We start from the raw sequence: 24,776 nt of genomic DNA, 5'->3' as shown, positions 1-24,776 counted from the left end.
GAAATAAAGTGAAATTATAGCTTCCATCCTACCACAGCAATATGAAAACTGAATAGCAAGTCAATTACAGGTAAAAGAGAGAATATTCAAGAAATTACTGTGCATTCCACAGAATCATCAACATTTTATGTTGAGTTTCAGAGCTTCTTTTAAGCTGAGAAATATGTTCACATTACATTGAATGAATATTATGACCATGAAGGAATATGAAAGAAAAGAGACTTTTAGCTTTAGATGTCTAAATGTGTAATAATTTAATTTTCAATAGTCTAAATTTCACTAATCTTGTAAAATAATTTTTTTTACTCTAGTCGTTATTTCCCTTCCTTACTTTTAACTAGAATTATATTTTATCTGTCTACAATGGCTAATATAAGTTTTTACATTGTTGATAGAATACTGAATATAAGGCTGATATACAACCTGCCATTTGCCACATACTGTGTTATGTAATATTCGTTCCATTTATGGATAAGAAAAACAAGGCTTAGGAAGGTTAAATTCATCACTCAAAGAAGAACATCTGTTTAGTCATGGGGCCAATATTTGAATGCACATATATGCAAATCCAAGCCTCTGATTCATCTTCTCCACTCATAGCTTACATATTGACATCTCTGAGTTATTATTAACTCAATGACATCATGCCCTAAACCGCACATATATCCCCTACCCCATGCTCCTCCTCTGTGTTTTCTATCTGTTAAAGGTAATCCACTATAACATAATCTGGAAGCCTGGAATTCATCTTTAATTCTTCATTGTCCTATTCCACTAATATGCTGTTAGTCAAATATTAGTTCTCCATTCAAACTCTAAAATAGCCCTTCTGTCTTTCCTTTTGTTAGATGTCTTACTGCCACCTGGGTCTGGACCTCTCTATCTCAGAGAACAGCATGTTGAGGGGAGAGATGTGTACTTCCTCAAAATCAGTTATGATCACTGGGCTGAATTAACTCCTCCTCATTCCTAAGGCTGAATGCTGCCTAGCCACACACAAAAGGAGGTCACCAAACTCTTATTTTACACACTGAGTAAGGACTGCTCCCCATATCCAGATTAGACAGCCAACTTCTTGTGTGAGAAGACACTCGATACTACCTGAGGCCTCACCTGGGCCAACCTCAGTAAGCACTTTCCAACTGGATAATAGACTTTGGTCACAATCAGTCCTCTAATAATCACCCACTGCTAAAACAAGTTGACTTCAAAGTTCAACTGGGAATTACAAGGCCAGTGGATTCTGTTCATACTCCTCACACCTAATGGCATGAGATATCATCCAATACAAATTGCCCATTTGCTCTTCCAGTCACTTTCCTTTTACTTCTTCCCATTCCTTGGTGAATCAGTTCCCATTAATCTCCCCCTACATGCTAACGTCTGTTCCAATTTTCCCATTTCTTCATAGCATTCTCATCTTCTAGTGAACATATTCCCCCCATCTCAACTTTTTGAAAAATGTCTTCTTGTCTCATAAATAGATCTCTCCTAAGCCCCATACTTCTCTTGAGGCTCTTGTATCCTTCTTCCTGTCCATGATTAGGGACCTCAGATCACACTCTCAACTTTCTGTCAAAAGCCCTTTCTTCTTAGATACTTCTACCACCCAGGTGTACGCCTCCCAATCTTACAGTATCATTTATAACCTTCTAGGCAGTCTCATATATATTGGTGGATTCAATGCCCAAATTCAAGGTTTTTTCCACTATTAACAATCTTGTATTTATCCTTAGCCACTTTTTTTGTCCATATCTACAATCCATCCAGGGTCTGAGTTTGATTCACCTTGACATATCCAGGAATTGTATTGTCTGTTACATCTCAGCAATCAGCCCCCAAATTCCTGGAATCTCATTATCACCCAGAATAGTCCACATTTAAAATTATAAACAACTCTCTATGCTTTTAGCTCTCTCATTTAAACATTTCCTTTTGCCATTAGGAAAAATCTCAGATCCCTTTGCCTAGCATACAGAGTTCTTAAACATCCTGGCAACCACCTGTCTTTCTAATTGCATCCTCCATAACTTTCCAGATCACCTTGACTACATTCTGTGTTCTAGCCACAATGAGCTGCTCACCACTCCTCAGCTACATGCATATATGCCCTTGTCTATGCACTTTTCTTTTCTTGGAATATTCTTTTCCAAATCTCCATCTGATTGTAACCAACTTACTCTTTAAGACCCATTATGAGTTATTTCCTGCCGTCCCCCCATTCCCTAAGACAATGTTAACCATTCTTTTATTATGTAATTGTAATTGCTCAAGTTATTGTAATGTTTAAAAATAAACTTATATATCAAAATTATAGCAATCCCCATAGAGTAATCAATCTCATTACTCTATGTACTTCTGCTATATTTCTACTTTTACAAGATACAACACAAAATTTAAGAGGATGCCTCGATTCAAATAGTTAAAATATTTTTGTCATATAACATTATATTACAAGGAAATATTTATGAAAACATGGTTGCAAATGGGTAGATAACCTACTTCTTTCTTTTATTTTAAGAATCAATTTTCCTCTTGAAATAAAGTCACTTCCAAGGGAATCCATGCTCACTATAAAACTGTTTGGGATTACCTGTGCAACGAACAATGCGGATTTATTGGCCTGGACTTGTCTTCCGCTGTTTCCAAAACAGTAAGTATATCATTTGTGATTAATAAAACTTCCGTCTCAATAAAAACCTCCTTGGAACTGTATAGTGAGCTGTATTTGGCATAATGAGAAAATCAAGGAGACATTTTATTCTAAAATTGAGATAGCTCAATATAAATCATGACTATTGAAAGTGGGACTGTAAAGCAAAATGTAGAAGTGGCTTTAGAAACAGGCCTCATGCTCAGCTTGTCAACTGGGTCATGAAAAGGTATTGGCATGACCAATCTCAGTTTCTTTTCCTTACGTGACCAGCCAGTTTCTCTGGAATTACTAATTCAAAATGATTTAGATCAGTACTGTCATTTAGAAACAATATAAGTCATGAAATTCTGGCTGAAGTAAAATTATTCAATGTAATTAGTTTACTGACCTTTTATTGCCAAGAAGAAATATATGTCAACTTCAAGAGGATATTTTTCAGAAAAGTAAGCCAAATAGGAGTTCTGATATTCTATCAGAACTAATTGCCATTGAAAAATTAACTGTTGATTTAACCATAAGGATTTGGAATTATTAATGCTTAGAATATTTGATAAAGTCAGTTACATGATTTTCCAGTGTTATTAAGGAAAAAATATTTTAAATAAAACAGTTTAGTGACTTTTCCATGGCAAGACTTGCTTTAGAATCAAATTGTAAAATACATGACTTTCGAAGAAATAGAACCTATATTGTTATTTTAATATTATTATAAAGGATGTTTCTGCCCCTGCTCTTTTAGGAAGATTTGGTAATATAAAAATGTTAGGAAAATTCATCAGCTTTTAGTTCCCACATTTAGTCAATATAAATAAATTATCATCAAAGCAACTGTGATACATTTTTAAAATCATTTTTTATTAGGTTAATTATGACATGCTGTGTGTGTGTTGCTCTTTTATTAGTTTTCATGTTATAGCCAATTTCCACATGTATGAGGACAGGGAATGTATTTTCTTTGTAATTTCTATCATCTAACATGGTATCTCTTATAAATAGGCAATCAGTACAGGTTTGTTTATTAAATTGAATTGGAAAAATATCAATCTCTGTAGGAGATTTAGAATGAAATAAAATTTCAAAAGTCTATAAGAAACAGTTCAGCCCTAAAAGGAATACCAACTGCTGTTAGCAGATATTTCAAAAATCTGATTTGTGGGCTAAAAACTTTCATTACTTTCTCACTAGGAGCAGCTATGCAGGTGCCCTTCCATCTCATGAGTGAGTTTCTTTAAAGTTTCAACTGCAGTATTTGTAAGATCTAGCATGTTTGTAGAATACATTTCCAGTTATTCACTGAAAAAGAATTTAATCCATTTTATGCCTGCTCATCATCCAACATACTACTTTTCACATAACAGGTAATCAAAAAATGTTAAACATATAAAAAGTTCAGAATATTTTTATCTTTCAAGCTACTCTTCAAAGCTTTTTTCTACATGGTTGTGATAGTAAAACACTGCCTCCATGTTGTTTTGTCATCTGTCACTTAACTTCTGGTAAACACTTTATATGCGAGTGATCATGGACAATGGGTATCTTTAAGAAATGCCATCTGGGACTGATACTAAATGGTTTTCCTAAGAGAAAGTGGCAAAATTGTGGATGATGAGACATCACAGAAACACAACTTACTTCAAAGAAAGCTTCAATAAGGATTTGTAAATGTATTTCCAAAAGACTATTTCTTAGGAAAATCAGAAAATCTGCCTCTCTCCTGGGCTAACCAACTTAAAGAAATCCAGATCTTTTAAGACATCAGAAATCCACCATGTGGGCCGTTTGGGGAGATGTAATAACTCCCACTGTGCTCATTGCTTTGAGTTACAGAGATTCTAACCCAATTTATTTGATGGAGATATTTCCAGATCACAGCAAATAAGTCACTTAATTTCATTTTCTTTCATGGAGTGACCCCTGCCCATAAACATTTGGTATTGAATCTATCATTTATTACAACTTGAATTTCTCATACCCAGCCATGTGGAGCTGTAATGAGCATTTATGTCTCTATTTTTTCCAAGATACACACAACCTGAAAATATGCAAAATTAAAGGTTTCTTATCTCTTTGTGGTTTTGAGAAGTGGGTTTCAGAAGAACCAATGAAGATTAAACTCAGATGTATTGGTTATAACTGCATCAAGAGTGTGTACAAATAAAAATAAACAACATTTTCAAGCACACAAATTCACCTTCAACCCTATTAAAAAATATGTTTCAAAAACTAAGGTAATGGGCTTCCCTGGTGGCGCAGTGGTTGAGAGTCCGCCTGCCGATGCAGGGGACACGGGTTCGTGCCCCGGTCCGGGAAGATTCCACATGCTGCAGAGCGGCTGGGCCCGTGAGCCATGGCTGCTGAGCCTGCGCGTCCGGAGCCTGTGCTCTGCAATGGCAGAGGCCACAACAGTGAGAGGCCCATGTACCGCAAAAAAAAAAAAAAAAAAAAAAAGGTAAAATTTTGCCCACGAAAGTTTTATAATCCTCTCCTTTGCAGACAGGACTTATACCATATCTATATTCACAATGCCTCCACACTGCAGTAAGAAAGTGTTATTCTCACCTCAATAATTTCTATGACCTACCTTCCCTACTTAAATTCAAAACAAATAGTATGGTGGTTACTTAGCATTTCTAAATTGTGGTAAACTCCTTCAGTGCAGAGAGTCTCAACCTTTATTGAACAATAGAATCTCCTAGGGAGATTTAAAAATAAACCCATGTGTTCCCAAAGATTCTAATTTAACTGGTCTGTGGAGAGGCCCAAGCATCGGTATTTTCAGAGCTCCTGAGATGCGTTAAAGCCCAGGAAAATCAGAATCTTTTGCGGAATTTCGAAAGAGGCCTAAATAAATCTTAATCTTAATAAAATTTTATTCCTTAGACTGTTGTCTGAGTAGCCAACCCTGATCCCACTATAAATGATCATTTCAGGTATATCCTTAAAATCAAATAATAGAAGCAAGTTGTGGATGAAAATTCCTTATCATTCTTCCATCCTGTACAAGAAAGACCCTCAGAGCTCAACTAATTCAAATATCTCATTTATATGTGAAGATCTTTATGATGAAGGAAGGTTAAAGGGGCTGGCTAGAGGTCACTGGGCTACTTAGGAATAGAACAAGAACCAGAATGAAGGGCTGACTTCTCTCCTCTCCACACGTGTTACTACATCAAGCTGCCTCCCTTCCTGCCCTTATGTGCCATGCCCTGCTCCATGAATGCACTGTGAAAACCTCACTGCCTGTCTCAGCCTTACCTGGGCTCTGCTCTTGGGCATGAAACCTGTTAGACCTATGAGAGTCAGAGTCCCAAAGAGTTTTACAGCATGAGATCTTCTGGAAGTGCTGGTTCCAGAATGCCAAGCCATGGATGTATAGAATCCTATAGCTAAAAATGACAATAATTAATGTATTCAAACCACTTTTTTATTGTCTGAGGAAACAGGGACCCAGAGAGGATAAACCAACCCATCTGTTCGCCTGGTGCCACAGATATTGGTTTGGATTTTCTAGGCATAGGAATTGGTACAATATTGAAATTAAAAGGATCCTTAAGAATAGAAATGCTATATTTATCAGCGTGGTCCTTTTCTAATGACATCTTATTCAAAATCTCCACGTATAAGATCAACGAACAGTCTATGTACATGCTAGATGGGGGGGGCAGGGTGGCATTTGAAATTCTGGAGTCAAATCTATTTGCCATCTCCTCAATACCTTTCTAAAGTCTACTCCCCCAACCACAAAGCCATATGAAAACAAATATAAAACTCTTGAAAACCACTGATTTTGTGCAAGAAGCTCAAAGAACTTAAGGTAATTAAGGCTAGTTAATGAAGACAGGGTACAGATGTCCTGATATAATGTCTGGTGTGCTTTCCGCTATATGAAACTGTTTCTGGCATGTTTTCCTTTTCCATGTTTTTGTTTGTTTGCTTAATTTTAACTGACTTAATAAACCTTTTCACAGCATTGTAAGCACAGGAAGCTCAGCTTGGTGCCCTGTGATGACCTAGATGGGTGGGATGGGGGGGCAGGGTGGTGGGAGGGAGGTCCAAGAGGGAGGGGATATAGGTATACATATAGCTGATTCACTTCATTGTACAGCAGAAACTAAGACAACATTGTAAAGCAATTATACTCCAATAAAAAAAAAAAAAACTACTGATGAACCCCACCAACTTGGGTATTAATAGTTTCCATTTTCATCCTCTTTCCTGTTGAGACCATCAACACTCTTAGATGCATCCTTTTAACATCTTAATTCCACTAATCATCTTCATTATCCTCGTGTTTTCTATTCACAGAAGTCTATGGAAATTTAGTCCCCATCATGCTTAAAATATCGAAAAAGATGTTTAGATATAGTCCCTTAGCTAATATAAATTAGCTAATATCCAACACACAGAGAACCCAAAGAATGGTGCCAAACATCCTTTCCCCCAAATTGCCTTAAAGTATGTATTATATCAACCTCAGTTGGACAGCTAGAAGTTCATTCTCTCTATGCCCTATTGCTTGATACATCATTTCATACACATACTTGAATCAATAGTTCTGACTTCACTCTTCCCTGTATGCCTCAGGGTTAAGGCCAGGGTGACTGTTGATCCAGACTCCATCAAAGGAGAGAAATGAGTCCCTTCATTTTTGTAGGAATCAGCTTAGGTCATTCAGATTTTCAGAGTGAAATATGGCCAAGATGTATAAATATAGTAAGGCCATAAATATAACTCATTACACAACTTAAATGTGAAGAAAAATGCACTTAATATATCACACTTTTCATCAGGAGCTCCTACCCTGTAACTAATGAGAAGAAAACAACTTTCCATCAATTACAAAAAATTAGTCAATTCAATAATTTAAATAGTCCTTTTAGAATTATGCAGTCTCCCTCCTTCGGATAAAATGCTCCGTCACTCAGATAGCTTCCCGACACCTTCTCTTTCTGAGAGGATATCTGGATACAAAGGATCAGAAAAGAAACAGATTATTTGAACTAGTTACTTACATATCCAAATCAAAGGCATTTTTAAGCTGGTGGTTATTTGTTATATCTTGTGTAGCTTGTGATTGGTGCTCTCCCAGCTTCACCAGGGCTTACTGACACTCCCTGGGTGACTTGGGCTCTGGCAGGCACCATAGACCCATATGGGACATCCAGCTGACCTCAACTCAGATGGTTCAATCAGATGCCCTTATTACAGAGGCCCTTTGTCCCCACCATGTGACCCCCTTTATGAAAACACCGTCACACAGATATCTTTAGCTGTGCCTAGGCTCCATCTCTTCTGTACAGAAACCAAAGAAGACCCAATAAAGCTAAACACAGGAGTTCCTTTTGCCTGTAGGTCACATGGCCCTAAGTTTAAGGTCACTCCACAAGTTGGTACAAGAGCAGTTCAATAGGTGACTTTCTTCCAGGATCTGAAGCTTGAGGTACAGAATGGAGTCCCCTCTGCCCTCATCATTAGGCTATGCTCGCTTATCTAACACTCCTCCCCATGGGTCTTCCTATAGGCAGAAGAGGGGGAAATTGGGATACCTCTATCTACCATACTCACTCTGTCCCTCTTTCTCTGTCTTCTGCTTCCCACAATCTCAAATTGCCAGAAAGTTGTGGCTTTTTCTTTTGTCACATTCCCCTTCCAATACGCCACATCCTCCCTCCTCACTCCTGTTGATTCTACTGTGGATAGGAAAATTTTCTGTAAATACTGTGGAGGACATTAACATCTGAGCCCTCCAAACTTAGTGTTAGACCTTCTTTTCACATTCAGGCTGAAACTAGGCCAAAACTTTTCCCAAGAGGATGGACGCTTCAGACCATTTAGGGCAAGGTTACATACTCTGAAAAGTAAAAGAGAAAATCACAGTCATAATTTTCTAATCTTTACCTTATTGAGTTAACTTTTAGCTTGCTAATACTGGTCCCTGCTATCGTTATACCAAAAAACAAAACAAAACAACACAAACTTTCTCCAGATGAGGAGGGAATAGAACAAAGGGGAAAAAAATGACTCAAAATTCATTCTGCTGAAAGAATATTCTTGGGTTGTATAAAGATATCTGCCCAGTAATGTTTAAAATTATAAATGTTTAAAATGTTTAAAATATATCCCTTGGGCAGATACTTTTTAACAATATCTTTAGATATGAAAAATAAAGAAGCCAAGCCTCAGGAAGCCTCAGGATTTAACAACTTTATTTGTTGGATTTTTTTCTTCATATTTTGCATATTTGTCCATTAAATGGCAAGGTAGAATTCTATGTTATTTTCAACGAGGCTTACTTTACTTTAAAGTTCTTTATAAACTTAATTTTATTGACTTTAAGTTCTACAGTTTTAATTTTGTTTGTTTATCAAAGACTGTTCTTACTGATCATGGAACATTTTACCAATAATCTTATTCATATATACAAGCCAGGTGTAGCTTGTTTTTTAATTCCTATAAGCCTCTGTGGACCTGGATGTTACTGAAGCTGTTAAAAGTATCCATGAATTCTTCCTGTCTAAAGTCTGTATTCACTCTCATTTACTATGGTAATTTACAGCATAGTTTTAAATATTCAAAATATGAATAATCTTTCTAGTTATGCTTAAAGAATCATTTCCTCTATGAAGTCCCACAACTATTTTGATTCTATAAGTATAGAGCTCATATCTTTAAAGATGCCCAAGGAATTTAGTCACCCTGGAGAAAAAAAATGTGCTTAAGAAAAAAAAAAAATGTCATGAAGAACCTAGAGGTAAGACAGGAATAAAGACACAGACCTACTAGAGAATGGACTTGAGGATATGGGGAGGGGGAAGGGTAAACTGTGACAAAGCGAAAGAGAGGCATGGACATATATACACTACCAAACGTAAGGTAGATAGCTAGTGGGAAGCAGCCGCATAGCACAGGGAGATCAGCTCGGTGCTTTGTGACTGCCTGGAGGGGTGTGATAGGGAGGGTGGGAGGGAGGGAGACGCAAGAGGGAAGAGATATGGGGATATATGTATATGTATAACTGATTCACTTTGTTATAAAGCAGAAACTAACACACCATTGTAAAGCAATTATACTCCAATAAAGATGTAAAAAAAAAAAAGTTAACATCTTTATTGATTTAAGGGAGTCATAACTCTAAGAATATAAATTTGAGATTCCTGGTCCCATCTTGTAATCAACATTGTTGGAAATTAAGAGTAAATGCTACCTGTTAGAAACCATTGTGGAAACAATTTTCTTAGGTGGAAAATAAATGTAGGTGTCTATGGACATAGCCATGCCTACAGTATATTAGAAATGAACCACTAATCAGTACCTAAGCTTGAGGAATATTGTATTTATCTTCGAGCTACTGAATGAAGCTACTGAAATAGCTGATTATGTTTATACTCCAAAAGAAATTTATAGATAATAATAGCTTCCCTTTTGAAGTGACTTCTGCCTGTCCGTATGTGTTGTCTTTTGCAGCAAATCAATTCTCAGGTCTATGTTATTCAGCACAACATTACAGAGTGAGCCTCCCAAAGAACTGATAGCTCCAGGAGTGTGGGATGTCAGTCAGCCATCCCCAGTGACCCTGCAGGTAAGTGTCAGGCTATGAGATTAAAGTACACACAGCAAGTATTGGTTGATAAGTAGCTTGTTGTCAATTACAGAAACAATTTTCTTCCAGGATCACACATTTTAATAGTCTTCTCTTTCTCCAGCCTTCTGGGATTTGTAAAATTTCTATTGCTTTTATTTTGCATTCAGTATTCTCAAAGCACTTTTCTCTCAGCTTACATAATAGCAATTTCAAGCCATTCTGTGTCAAACACAATCATGAAGGAGAGGGATGGAGTGTTGCCATGAATCTACTCATTATACGTATTCATTTTTCTTTCCTTTGTCTAAAAACAGTCATTAGTATATATTATTAACTTGGTACCTTATTCACACCTGCCTCTTCATTGTGTCATGTTTCCTTAAAATTTCTTTTGTTGTGTGTTTCCTAAATGACTAGCAATTACCTGGATAGTGGGGGAGAAACTGCAAACAAAAATCCTTTCTTTTTCCTTAAAGGCTCTCTACTTTCTGCTATTTGTAATCATGAATGAAAGGTGGTTAATGATTCCAGGCTTTGGTCCTTTCTACTCAGAGAATTTTTTTCTCACTTTCCTCATTTTTTCATGATTATAAGTGATAAGATTCATCAGATACCTGAAGCATGGACGCTCCCATACATGGCAATGCAGGGAATATGGACTTTCCATCTCCATCGGGAAAACTGGGCAGCAGTCTGTAGAACAGGATTTTTCAACCTCGGTACTATTGACATTTTAGACAGGATAAGTTTGTTGTGGGGACTGTCCTGTGCATTGTAGGATACTTGGCAGCGTCCTTGACTTTTACCCACTAGGTGCCAGTAGCACTTCCCCAGTTCTGACAATCAAAAATGCCTCGAAATATTGTTAGATGATCTCTAGGGGTAAATTTGCCTTCAGTGAGGATCACTACACTAGAGGGAACTAGTGCAGTCCGGAGGTATGTAAAATTGCCAGGTTTGGATTGAGGGGTGTGAGGGACAAAGTTTAGCAAAATGGACAGCAAGATGTTAAAAAACGGTAAAGAAAAATAATACTAATAAAAATGTGGCTTTCACTCTGAAGGATGGAGGATGTCCCCCCCTGCCACCAGACAGTAGCCAAAGATCCACTTCGAATCCATGGACATGATGATAAAAAAGAGTGGTTGTTCAGGGTGGATCTCGGCACAACATCCTAACACTCAGCATTGATGGCTTACTGATTAGCAGATGTTTCCTCGTAACAGGATAGCTACTTTCTTTGAGAGGATGAGTGCATTTCTTATCAGACTATTTCTTGCCAGATCCAAACCACCTGAGCTTAACCAAAATCTTCCAAGTCTGACCATTGCCAGAGCTTTGTGGATATGAATTTATGAGTATCTGGGCCTTTAGCAGCAGCGGTGGGGTGGAGGATGTAAGGGAGACTATCAGATGAGACTCGCCTTGATTCTTCTCAAATGAAGGGAACAGCTGCTTTAGGAACACAGTTCTTGGAAGTGGAATCTGAAGCGAAGTTTCGAGCATTCGACAGCAGCATAGATTTCAAAGCAGAGACCTGGAGCCATGACAGAATTTATCTTACAAAAAAAGGAGAGAGGGCATGGAAATAATTCAACAGTATGCAAAAACGTTAAATTATCTGCTTTTACAAAATAATTTCAAATGGTATAGACATAGAGGGAAATGTCTCAGATGTTTTTACTTGATGATGAAATATACAAAATAAGAGTTACTAAGGTATTAAAGTTAAAAGCCTTAATAGCCAGCACCACTCTAATTACACACACCTAAATTTAGAGCAGAATTTTCAAGCTAAAGATTATGAGATGGTAAGGAAATTAGAAGCAAGTTCTGCCACCAGTGTTGTTAAGGAGTCAGGGTGGGTCTCAAGGGAAAGAGGTCAGGCTGAGAGTTAGGGAATCTGGAGTCTAGTCTTAGCTCTTTAATAGTAAACTTTATGACTGTGAACAAGTCATTTAACCTTCTATTTTCACCTGCGTGCAATGAAAGAATTGTACAGTACTATGCCTGTCCAACTTCTTTCAGGTCTGTACTTTGTTGACTGTCTATATTAGATGGACAATTACTGCCACACTGTTGCCACCACAGTATGATAAGGGATATATGTTACAGAACTTGATTCCTTCAAGTCAGTCTTGTTTTTTTCATGCTGTGCTGCTGACTGGAAGCAGTGGATAGAATGAAGTAGATCTGAGTTCAGACATGGAGACAAATTGTTATATGATTCCATCAGCCTGTACCTCCCTCAACTTCCTCCCTCTCTCTGTATACAATCTAGTAGAGTGACTCATAATTCAAGCCCTAAGAACAGAGCTGTTTTAGTTAATGTTGCTCTTGTTTTGTTTTATGTTTCTATACTTACTCATCTTCTCATTCATGTCTAAATTCACTATATTTTGGTTTATTTGTCCTTACCACATTGAACTATTGTCAGGCAACCCGCTAATTTCTAGTTGCCAAATCCAGTGCTTGTTCTCGTTCCTCTTCATACTAGCGCTCTCTCTGCAATTTTTGGTACTGTCTCTTCCCCATTACAGAACAACTCTTCCCCTCTGTTGCTGGCCTAGGTTTCTCTTCACACTCTCTCTGGTTATTCTTTCTCTGTCTTCTTTCCGGACTCCTCTTCTTCTGCTAGTCCCCACTGTTGCCAGTTCTCAGGGATTCCATCTGCTGCCCATTGCTATTCTCGGTAGATATATTCTCCCTGAGAGAATTTCATTAAAGCTTTATTGAGATATACTTCACATACCATACAATCCTCCCATTTGAAGTGTGCAATTCAGTGTTTTCTAGTATTTTCACAGATGTGTGCGACTAATCTCACCAACATCAACTTTAGAGCATTTTCATTTTTATAAAGAAATCTCATAACTTTTAGCTATCACTTCCTAGTCCCAACTCTAAGCAACTACTAATGTACTTTCTGTCTCTGTAGATTCACCTATTCTGCCCATTTCATATAAATGGAATCATACAATGTGTGTTCTTTTGTGGCTAGATTCTTTTACTTAGCATAATGTTTCAAAATTCATCCACTTTGTAGCATATATCAGTACTTATTTCTTTTTTATTGTTGAATAATATTACATTATATAGCTATACCACACTTTATCCACTTATTAGTTGATATGCATTTAGATTGTTTCCACCTTTTGGCTATTAAGAATAGTGCTGCTATGAACATTCATATACAAATTTGTGTGTGAACATATGTTTTCATTTATCTTGGGTGTATACCCAGCAGTGGAATAACTGGGTCTCATTCATTCCTAAGGTTTTATTTACAGTATCTTGCAGGTTCACTTCTAAGTCTGTATCTTTAATTCAGACTCCTTTACACCACAAGCTTCAGACAAATATAAGCACGTGCCTGCCTAGCTTCTCACCTGGATATTCTGTAGACAGCTTCAAAGACAACACATCCCAAACTGAGCTCACCATCCTCTCAGAATGCTTTCACTCCCTGAATTATTTATGTCTGTTCATGCCCCCAGATACACTGAGCTGTTTCACTTGTCTCCTTCTTTCTCGCTACTCATATTCAGTCCACACTATATTTTGCCAACTTATCTCCATGTGTTCCTCATGTCTGTCCTCACAATTCCCTACCTCATCTGCCCTAGTTCAACAGTTCCCTCCTAGGTTACAACGGTTTAGATGTTTTTTTTCTTGGCTTTAGTTTTGTTATTCTCTAATGCAAAATCCACAAGTGTGATCCTTCTAAAATGTAAATCTGAACCTGCCACTCTCCCATTTATACTCTTCAAGAACTCAGCGCTACCTAGAGAATTAAGGATGAGCAATACAACGTAGCCCCCTCCACTGTTTCCCTTGCCACTCCTTGACTGACAGTGTTGCTCCAGCAACACTGAAAGAGTTATAGTTTCTGACATGCATTGTCCTGCTTTTACCTTATGTGCATTTATGAATACTATTCCCTGCCTGCAATGTATCTACCGTCTTCCCTTCACCATCTACTGCCCATCTCTCAGGCTTAGTGTCTGTAATTGTTATTCACCTTTTAGGATCCATGGACCCTTCTCTAGGGATCTCTTACCCCCTCCTCTCTTTCCACTCCAAGCAGGGTTAAGTGCCCTTCCTCTATATTCACATAGTAGCCAATAAGATTTTTATCAACACATTTACATTATATTTCTTTCTCAAGAACTTCTTTCCCATTGACTTCTTGATTTTTGACGACATTGACAGTGTTTTATCCCCAGAATCTAGCATAGCACCAGGAATACAGTATTTGTAAATTACTGATATGTGTCCATACCTCTGATCACTACAATAATCAAACCTACAGATATTTCTAAACTTAGCACTTTGGTCCGCTTGTTGGAATTCTGATAGATACCACTATGTTCAGTTTCTCTTCTTGTGTGAGCAGTCCTTCTCTTTAAACCATAGTTCTTACCTCCTCATTCATGCAAAGTATTTTCCTTTACCTAACATTTCATTACCTGTTTATCCTTAATTATCAGCAATGTCATGGGGAGGCAACAGTCTTATTATTGGTACCTGGTCCTTAGACCACAGTACAGTTTGTGCCCTAATGTAGCATAGGTTCTTTTCTCTTCACTGCTGAACCACTATATGGGTCCCTCTTTTACAGCTCCTTCCTTGAGACTCACAGCAATTGCCATCTAGTTAGTAGGCATCCTTCCCTCCCTTGAACTGCATAGAACTTATGGTCCAATATTTGTGTGCTTTATAATATCCAAACTACATCTACAGTCAGGCTGCATTTCTTTGAACAAACTGAAAGAATCATGGGGGTATGAGCAAGCCCATGGACACCTTATTGGCATGGTTGTGGATCATGGACACTAGGGACATTCACAGCAGCTCCTTCAAGGAATTCCAAGACATGAAGTCATAGTAGAAACCGTGGTGGCCAAGTATAAGTGGAAAAGGATGAGGGAGGAAGTAAAGTAAGATGGATAAGTGGAACACAAGAAGCTAATATTCAAATGTTTAAGGAGGTATGAATTAGAAGTTTGGATGACTGGGTCTGAGTATTTGCCTGTACCCCAGAAGAAAGAGCCTCATAATTGTTTTTGCTTGAAAACAGGAGTATATCTTCAACACTTGACAAATAGGTGTCATGGCACATGCAGTGCACACATTAAAAGAATGCTCCTGGAGCATTCCATTAAAAAAAAAGACTGAGGCCAAGGCCAGACTTAGTGGCTTACGACCATGGAAGGAGAGGAGTCACATGTTTGCCATTAATAACTTGAAACACAGCTTTGGGGTGCTATATACATATTGTACCCTATTTTAATTGTTAATGTTTACCTTTTCCTCCTCCATAATGCATAGTACTCAAAAGAATTCTAGGGCAGCAGTTGGCAAACTGTGAGGGCAGGAGGAGCCGTGAGCCCGAGCTGCACGCAGCGGCCGCACGGCAAAACAGAAAGCCAGCTGAACAGAGTGCTCAGAGTGGCACTGGCAGCCATGACGCAGGCAACCCGGGCAACCCGGGCGGCCCAAACAGACTCACAGGAAGCCTTCGTGACTCCAACTGCTCTGCGGACTGCAAGCTGTGGCGGCACAGCCCCGCTACAGCAGTCGCAGTCTCTGTGGGGCTAGCAGAAGCCATTTTGCTTTTTCACTTACCACCTCATTTCTACTCTAGTGGCTTGGACAACAAGCCGTGTGACTGACAGGGTCTTGGTGCTCTGGCTAGGTGTCAAGCCTGTGCCTCTAGGTGTGAGAGCCAAGTTCAGGACACTGGTCCACCAGAGACCTCTGCCCTCCACTTAATATCAAATAGCGAGATCTCCATCTCAACGCTAAGACCCAGCTCCACTCAACGACCAGCAAGCTACAGTGATGAACACCCCAAACAACTAGCAAGACAGGAGCACAACCCCATCCACTAGCAGAGAGGCTGCCTAAAATCATAATAAGGTCACAGACACCCCAAAACACACCACTGTATGTGGTCCTGCCCACCAGAAACACAAGATCCAGCCTTATCCATCAGAACACAAGCACCACTCCCCTCCAACAGGAGGCCTACACAACCCGCGGAGGGGCCACAACAGTGAGAGGCCCGCATACCAAAAAAAAAAAAAAACTACAATGAGGTGTCGCCTCCCACGAGTCAGAATGGCCATCATCAAAAAAATCTACAAACAATAAATGCTGGAGAGGGTATGGAGAAAAAGGAACCCTCTTGCACTGTTGGTGGGAATGTTAATTGATATAGCCACTATGGTGAACAGTATGGAGTTTCCTTAAAAAACTAAAAATAGAACTACCATACGACCCAGCAATCCCACTCCTGGGCATATGCCCTGAGAAAACCATAATTCAAAAAGAGTCATGCCAAATGTAAAATAGATAGCTAGTGGGAAGTAGCCACATAGCACAGGGGGATCAGCTCAGTGATTTGTGACCACCTAGAGGGGTAGGATAGGGAAGATGGCAGGGAGATGCAAGAGGGAGTATATATGGGGATATATGTATATGTATAGCTGATTCACTTTGTTATAAAGCAGAAAGTAACACACCATTGTAAAACAATTATACTCCAATAAAGATGTTAAAAAAAAAAAAGAGTTCTTGGGCAAATATGTTAACACATACTTTGGGTGATTTTCTCTTTTGTGAAAAATTAGAACAAGAAACAATTGGGGAAAATCCTAATTTTTTCTATAAGTGGCTCAAGAATCAGTAACTGTTTGCCTTCATAATATATGAAGATACGCAGTTTGTATAGGGCCTCATTCATGTATCAGAAATGAAAAAAAATTTTCATAATTGAAATATATCAAAGAATTTATTATGGATTGTTCACAGGGAGCTTCCGTATTCTCATCTACTACTGTATTCTCATCTACTATCTTTAGTTTCTCATCTACCCTGCCTTTACTTAGGACCAACATAAAATTGAATTAGCTCATTAAATACTATTTCTAGTATTTTTGTTTTATGTGTTTAAAACATTTGGATACATAAAGAGTAAAGTGTAACATGCTAATACTGCAGGCACTTCTCTCCAAGGCATCAAGATTACTCTTTCTGTCAAGAGGCAAAATTTACTATAATATTGCTTTGGTTTAGCATTTCTGTTAGTTCTTTTTTCATGTTGGAATAGTAACTGATAATTATAACAAATTTATACCAAAAACAAATTTTGCAACAAATTGCAAAGGTTACAGAATAAAATTGCTGACTTTTTCGAATAAGAGCCCAAATAGATTAAACTGCATCTCACACCCTACCTTATAATACTCTTCCATTTTCTCTGAGATCACAACCTAAGGTAGTTCAGCAGAGAAAAATAAATTCTTTAGATTTTCTAATATGAAAATGAAAAATAATATATGATACTCTTAAGCAAATATTTTGGGCAGTAAAATATTTAGTTCATTTACATACTTGGAAACTGTATTTTTTGTTAACTATTATTTTATTTACTAGAATCAGATTATCACTTAAACATGGTTTAGTGGAAAGCATGTTGAGCCAGGAAAAAAGAAGGCCTGCATTCTAGCTCTGTCTATAAAGCTGAACTATAGAGCCACAGCAAAAATATTCTATTTGGTTTTATACTAGTGAAACAGATCTTTACCAGAGAAGATTTCACTGTCATGTCCACAGAGTGGTTCACAGATTTCAGATAGTAGAGACCAACATAAAGTAACTCTTTTTATTTTATCAAGTGATTATATGAAAAAAGTATAATTACCATCTATAATTTTCATCATTTAATAATAGAAAGACATTTTAGTAATGAAAATTGGAAAGGATGTAATTTCAGCACTAAACAAAAATGTAACATTTAACTGTATGAAAAGTTCATATGTTATTATTTTTCTCATTTTTTCTAAGATAATGTTACAGTCTACTAATTTATATACCATTTATATAAATAATTGAGGATTTGCCAAATATCATGTATATTTAAACACCAAGTCTAAACTGTAATGATTCTTTTAAAATTATTTTTAAATAATAAAAGCACAGAAAATATAGGGTATTTATTTTACTTTAGTTTCTGTAAACCTAAGATAGAAATCATTAAATTAAAAATGCATTTTTCAGGCGTTTGATACATGGCAAACCATTTTATTTATTTCAGATTGATTTTCCAGCTACTGAGTGGGAATATATGAAATTTGATTCTGAAGAGAATAGAAGTGATCTTGAAGAACCACCAAAAGAATGTTTAAAACATATTGCCAGACTTTCACAGAAACAGTCTCCCTTACTGTAAGTGACCCAGTTCTTGGGAGGGAATTTTGCCTGCTGTTCATGATACCAGCAGTCATACTAGAAGCACTCATATCTTTCAAGAGTGAACCTTCCTTCCCACATAACTCCTTTCATTTCCTAAGATCATGCCTGTTGGATGATCAACTGATGTTTAGGAAATAAATTAGTAATTTTTCATGGTTTTTTAAAGATTTTTTTTCCCCTTGGGGCATTTAATAACTTTGGTCAAAGGAAAAATAAAAGGATTGGAGATCATTCAGTTCAAAACAACAAAGCAGAGACTGATACAGATCAGCATTTAACAGTGATAAAACATTGCTCAGTCCTTCAAGTAGGACAGGAAAATGTCCTACTAAACAGGAAAATGCAAAATTTAATTATAATGGCAGATTAAAAAAGAACAGAAATAAATCATGTTTTAATAGCACTAAATTAGTAACTAAGGAATACTTAAATTTTGTCAAACAGTAATTCTCTGGGGAAAAAAAAAGACCAGGAAGAATTATAAGAGAATACTAATTCTCTCTTTGTAATTACTATTTGACTTTAATATTTGGTAATATCTAAGCCACAGCTTATGGTGCTCATTACTAACATGGAAAAAGCATAAAACTAAGAAAGCAACTCTTTGTGTGTGTGTGTGTGTGTGTGTATACACACACATATATTTGTGGTGATGTACATATATAACATAATAAAGCATTTTATTCCAAGAATAAGAAATTATTTAAAGGTTTTGAATGGGGTAGTCATGTGATCTGAATAATCTTTTTGACTGATTCTTTTGACTACAAGTTGAAGAATGGATTGGAGAGGAAGTAAGTGGAAGCAAGCAGTACAGCAGAGTAGCTTATGTAATATTTTAGGCAGGAGGTCGTGGTCACTAGAACTAGGGAGATGGCAGTGGACACTGGTAATAATGGCTAGATTTGGAGCATATTTGGAAGTTGAGAAGACATGACTTCATGATTATTAGTAAATAGGAGTTAAGTCAATTAAAAAACCAAAGAATCAAGTTAAGTCAATGGAGAATCTAAGGTTTTTGAATTGATGAACTGGGCAGATGTTAGAGTCATTTTCGGGAGGAGGAATAAGTTTGAGACCGTCCAGACTGAGGTGTTGAATGTGATCAAGCATTCCATTTTGGGTAATCTTGTTACTCCCCTGATCTCTAATTTCAACTTGTCTTACTCTTTTCCTCATTCACTTCAAGCCAGTGACATCAGTTTGCTTCACATACTTCACATGTGCTATATTCCCTCTCCCATCTCAAGGCCTTCTTATTTGGTGTTTCCTCTACATGAAATACTCCTTCCTAGTTCTTCACATGACTGAATCATCTCACCCTATAGGTCTTCACTTAATTGTGATCTTCTCAAAGAGCCCTTCTTTGATCACCCTACCTAATGGAGTTTTACTCTCTTTACAATCTATCTTATTACCTTTTATGTTATCACACTTAGCAGAATCTATTATCATCTTGTTTATTAATGTGTTTTTTTCTTATTAGCTTGTAAGAACTGAGAGAACAAGGAACCTATCTGTCTTGTTTATCACTACATTTCCAGTGTTCTACACTGTGCCTGATAAATAATATGTGTAAAATAAATGTTATAATGAATAAAGTTCCTTTGCATAGAATTTGGTATAAAAATTACCTTAAGGATTGAAAATGTTGAAAGACTCTTATACTAGACTATTGTCATCTTAACTAGGTGAAGCATCTTTTTATAATCCTTAATCAAAAATATAAAACCTTGCATTTAACAAGTGTGTCACATATCAGAGGCTAATATATTTGTAATGAGAGATTTTTAATATATAAAAAGATACTATACTTTGAAATTTTAAAATATTCAAACAAAAAATATCAAAACCAACAAATAATAAGCACAGTAACTGCCTTTAAATATTAAAGGTTTGTGTTTTTAAATTAACCCCAGTGATTTCTAACTGGTTTTATACTTCAGTTTCTATTTAAGAGAATAACTTATACTATAAAATAAGTAACATTTTCCTCTGTTTCACCCACTCAAATACAATTATCAGTGCTCAGTAGAGTACAATTTCATTCTGGACTGTGAAAACAGATGGAGACCAGCCTTCAATGTGATAAAACTTGTGTTAGAAACAGATTAAATTCATTTTCAAAATACCACATTTTATCATTTAGTTGGTGACTTAATTATTCCTTCTTTCAAATTGATCAAATGTAATCAGTCAGAAAGTTCAGACTCAATGAAATTCAATGAAAATGTACCTATAATATTTGTAAAAATAAGAAAAACACCTTCTTGATGACAGCTAGAAGAATATGTCAGATATAAAGAAAATCCTGGAACATAAGGTATAAAATAATTTGGTATGAAAGAAATTATGCTTCCACTTCTAGCCATGAAGATTACCTATTACTAGACTAATCCTCCTGAATTAAAGAAATATGACACAAGAAAAATACATATGAAACAACTGCTCTCAGAAATTGAACAGACAGGCCTTAAGGTGAACGCATGAATAAAGTGACTTTCAGCCCAGAGGCATTTTCTGTACCATAGATCTGGGAGGTATAATTAAAGAAAAGCATGCAGGTCTTGCTGAGATTTAAAAAAAAAAAAAAAAAAAAGGCAGAGATCGGAGTTTATTGATGCTGAGGCAGCTGGAATTTACAGAGCATAATAGTAGAGAAAAGGAAGATGTACAGGTTAGGAGCTACAGAAATATTGGTGTCCCCTTATATATTTAGCTGAGTACTAAGCTACTCTTGAGCAGATAGAGATTTCGTAGGGATTGCTAAAGAACTGCTACAGGGAGATGTGAAATAAATGTAGATTCTAGAGGTTGCCCAATGCTGGGAGACATAGAAATTCTGACTAGTAATAATAGAGAAAGATCACCACACCCCAGCATTCAATAAAGAAATCAGAAAGATGCATATTAGGAGTAAGTGTGCTCTAGCCCAAGATTAAGGAGTATACTTGGCCTAGCCTAACAAATCGTAAAAACAAGCCTCAAAAGGATCAAGCTGCTCTGCTAGTAATTAAACAGACTACTAAAAAAATTGAAACAGTCAACACTCAAAAGATAGCAAAATGCAGAATTTTAAAGGTTTAGTGTACAATCAATAATTGCTAGACATAGGAAGAGTTAGGAATATATAACCATAGTCCAAGATGGGGCAAAGCAGTTTACAGAAACAGATCCAAATATTTTAAAACTATTATAAAGGCTTTTATGGATTTAAATAAAAAGATATGTATGAGTGAACAAATGAAGTCTCAGTAGAAAAATGGAAATTTAGGAACTGAAAAACAATATCTAAATTTTTAAAAAAATCACTGGAAAAGCTTAATAGATTGCATAATGAAGAAAAAAAGAACAGTGATCTTGAAGAATGGGCCATAGAAATTATCCATGTTGAAGTACAGAAAGAACAAAACCTGAAAATAGTGATAGAGCCTTGTGACCTGTGGGGCAATATCAGGTAATATAATATGTGTGTATTGGACACACAGGAGAGAAGAGAGGGATTGAAGTAAAAAAAGAAAAGAAAACTGAAAGAAATAATAGCCAAAATTTTACAAGTTTGATTTAAAAAAAAATCAACCCACAGATATAGGAAACTTAGCAAATCCCAAGCATGTGTGCATGTGTACACACACACACCACCTTAGCACATTATAGTCAAATTTCTGAAAACTAAAGATAAAGATACATTTTTTTCTAACACATTAGAGAAAATCAACAAATTGCATCCATGGGAACAACTATAATTCAGCAGATTACTCATTAACTGAGGATTTCTCATTAGAAGCAATGGAAGCCAAAAGACATTATAACATTATCTTGCATTTTGAAAGGGGAAAAGAAAATACATCAACTTAAAATTCTATAACCAGTAAAATTACATTTCAAAAATTAAGGCAAAATTAAAACATTTTCAACTAAGCACAGCTGAGTTATAAGCTGTGTTATAAGCTCATCTGTACTATAAGAAATCTTAAAGAAAATATTTCATGCTAAAAGAAGTGATAAGTAGATGGACACTCAAATCTACAAGAATAAATGAAAAGCACCACAAAGGGAAAATAGGTAGATAATAAAAATACACATTTTTTACACATTTATTAATTTATTAAAAAAAAATTGTTTAAACAAAAATCACAATATACAGCTGGGTTTGCAATATATGAAAGTAAAATGTGTAACAACTACAATAAGAATGAGAAATAGAAAAATAAAAGCATAGTTTTCTAAGATTCTTATACATAAGGTAGTGTAACATTAATTGTGGTTGGCTGTGATATGCTAAAAAAGAATATTATAATCTTGAAAGAAAGCACACCCCCCAAATTTTAAGAGTACATTTAAAAGTCAAAAAGATGACAAAAATTAAATTTAAAAAAATCCAAAAGAAAGCAGGAGAAAAGGAGAAATAGTTTGGACAAAAAAATTAATAACAATATGGTTGATTTAAACCCAATCATGTCAATATTCTGTTAAATATAAATTAATAAAAACCCCAATTAAAAGGCAGAAATTGTTAGCCTACATTACAAAAGTAATATCCAACTTTATGCTATTTACAGGCATATATTTTAAAATAAGAATTCAGCTTGATTATAGTTAAAAGAATGGAAAAAGATATACAAGGAAAATCATACCATCTTGAAATATTTGGGAAAAAAACTTGACAAAATTCAACACCCATTCATGATAAAAACTCACAAAACAAGGAGTTTTGTTTCAGACTTCCTCAGACTTCAACTCCTGAGTTGAATCTAGATCTATGGAAAAATCTAGAGTTAACGTCATATTAAGTGGTACAAGAATGAGTGCTTTCCCCCTGAACTGGGAACAAAGCAAAGATATTTGTCTAAATATTTCTCTTCAGCGTTGTACTGGAAATCCTAGCCAGTGCACTATGGCAAGATAAATAAGTGTTAAATGTATAGAAGTTGGAAAGAAAGAAATAAAACTTACTCTATTTTCATATGAGTGATTATGTAAGATCATAGCATTTGAGGTTAATGTGCAAAATGCAATTGTATTCCAGTAAAAAATAGAAAATAAATTTTATTTTTCAAAATTCTATTTACAATATCAACATCTCTACATTAAAAAGTACAAAACTTTGCTAAGAGAAATTAAAGAAAATCTCAGTAAATGGAAGGATATATCATGTCATTGATTAAAATAACCCCTTTTGTTAAGATGACTGTTCTAGTCCTCCCCAAATTAGTGATAAAGATACAATTATACACCCGTTAGAATGTATAATTTCTTTTCAAATGATCAGTATGCTTTTAATTACACTCTGAAGACTTGGATAATTTTTTTTTTTTTTTTTTGCGGTACGCGGGCCTCTCACTGTTGTGGCCTCTCCCGTTGCGGAGCACAGGCTCCGGACGTGCAGGCTCAGCGGCCATCTCCGCGGCATGTGGGATCTTCCCGGACCGGGGCACGAACCCGTGTCCCCTGCATCAGCAGGCGGACTCTCCACCACTGCGCCAGCAGGGAAGGCCGGATAATATTTTTAAATGGGCAAAAATCAAGTGTGGGCAAGAATGCCGTACAGTTGGTTCTATCATACCATACACATGATAATGTGAAATATTACAACTACTTCAGAGAATAGTTTGACAGTTTCTTCAAAAGTTAAACAAAAATATGACATACAACCAAGTCATTCCCCTCCTTGGTACTTTCTAGGGGAAATGAAAAATACACCCATATGAACACATGCACACAAATGTTCTCAGCAGCTTTATTCATAATATCCCCAAATAGGAAACAACACAGATGTCCATCAAATATGAAAAAGGATAAGCAAATTGTGATATATTCATACAAAGGAAGAGTACTCATTAATTAAAAGGAATAATCTACTGATACACTCAACAATATGGGTAATTTAAAAAACATTATACTGAGTGAAAGAAGCTATAACTAAAAGAATATTTACTCTATGATTCCATTTATATGAAGTTTGAAAATAGGTAATAGTCTAAAGTGAAAGAAATCATACTAGTGCTTGCCTTTGGTGGCATAAGAAAACTTTTATATCTTGAAAAGTGTGTAGTTTTTACTTGATGTATGCATTTGGCAAAATTTAATTAACTGAAGCCATGCATTCTCTTTTATGTAAATTATGCTTCAATAAAAGAAGGTAAAAGAGAAAAAATCACTGTTCAATATTGAAAAAATGAATTCAGTTAGGAAAATATAACTTGTTTTAATACCATAGAAATAAGTTGGTTATGAAATTTTTTCTTCCAGGGCTTTCTGGTGAGGAAGGTAGTGACA

The 24,776-nt window shown here is 36.2% G+C and overlaps 1 protein-coding gene across 12 annotated transcripts in view; it reads left to right on the top strand.

The window, feature by feature from the left end:
* Positions 1-24,776, top strand: part of PIK3C2G (phosphatidylinositol-4-phosphate 3-kinase catalytic subunit type 2 gamma) — a 369,692-nt gene that overhangs the window by 101,392 nt on the left and 243,524 nt on the right. For 9 of the 12 annotated variants that reach the window (XR_003437791.1, XM_027129484.1, XM_027129485.1 and 6 more), the window contains 4 exons: positions 2,522-2,653; positions 3,842-3,874; positions 10,121-10,235; positions 18,340-18,470. Coding sequence is in view for 11 of the 12 variants with exons in the window: in XM_027129484.1 (XP_026985285.1) it covers positions 2,522-2,653; positions 3,842-3,874; positions 10,121-10,235; positions 18,340-18,470 (411 nt within the window). In the remaining variant the exon portion in view is untranslated. The remainder of the gene's footprint in view (positions 1-2,521; positions 2,654-3,841; positions 3,875-10,120; positions 10,236-18,339; positions 18,471-24,776) is intronic. The other 3 variants (XM_027129486.1, XM_027129489.1, XM_027129487.1) reach the window with 3 other exon arrangements.

The sequence above is a fragment of the Aethalodelphis obliquidens genome, unplaced genomic scaffold (assembly GCF_003676395.1).
Source record: "Aethalodelphis obliquidens isolate GAN/ISIS:26980383/991018 unplaced genomic scaffold, ASM367639v1 scaffold36, whole genome shotgun sequence".
Lineage (NCBI taxonomy): Eukaryota > Metazoa > Chordata > Mammalia > Artiodactyla > Delphinidae > Aethalodelphis > Aethalodelphis obliquidens.
This window is presented reverse-complemented; position numbering and strand designations above follow the sequence as displayed.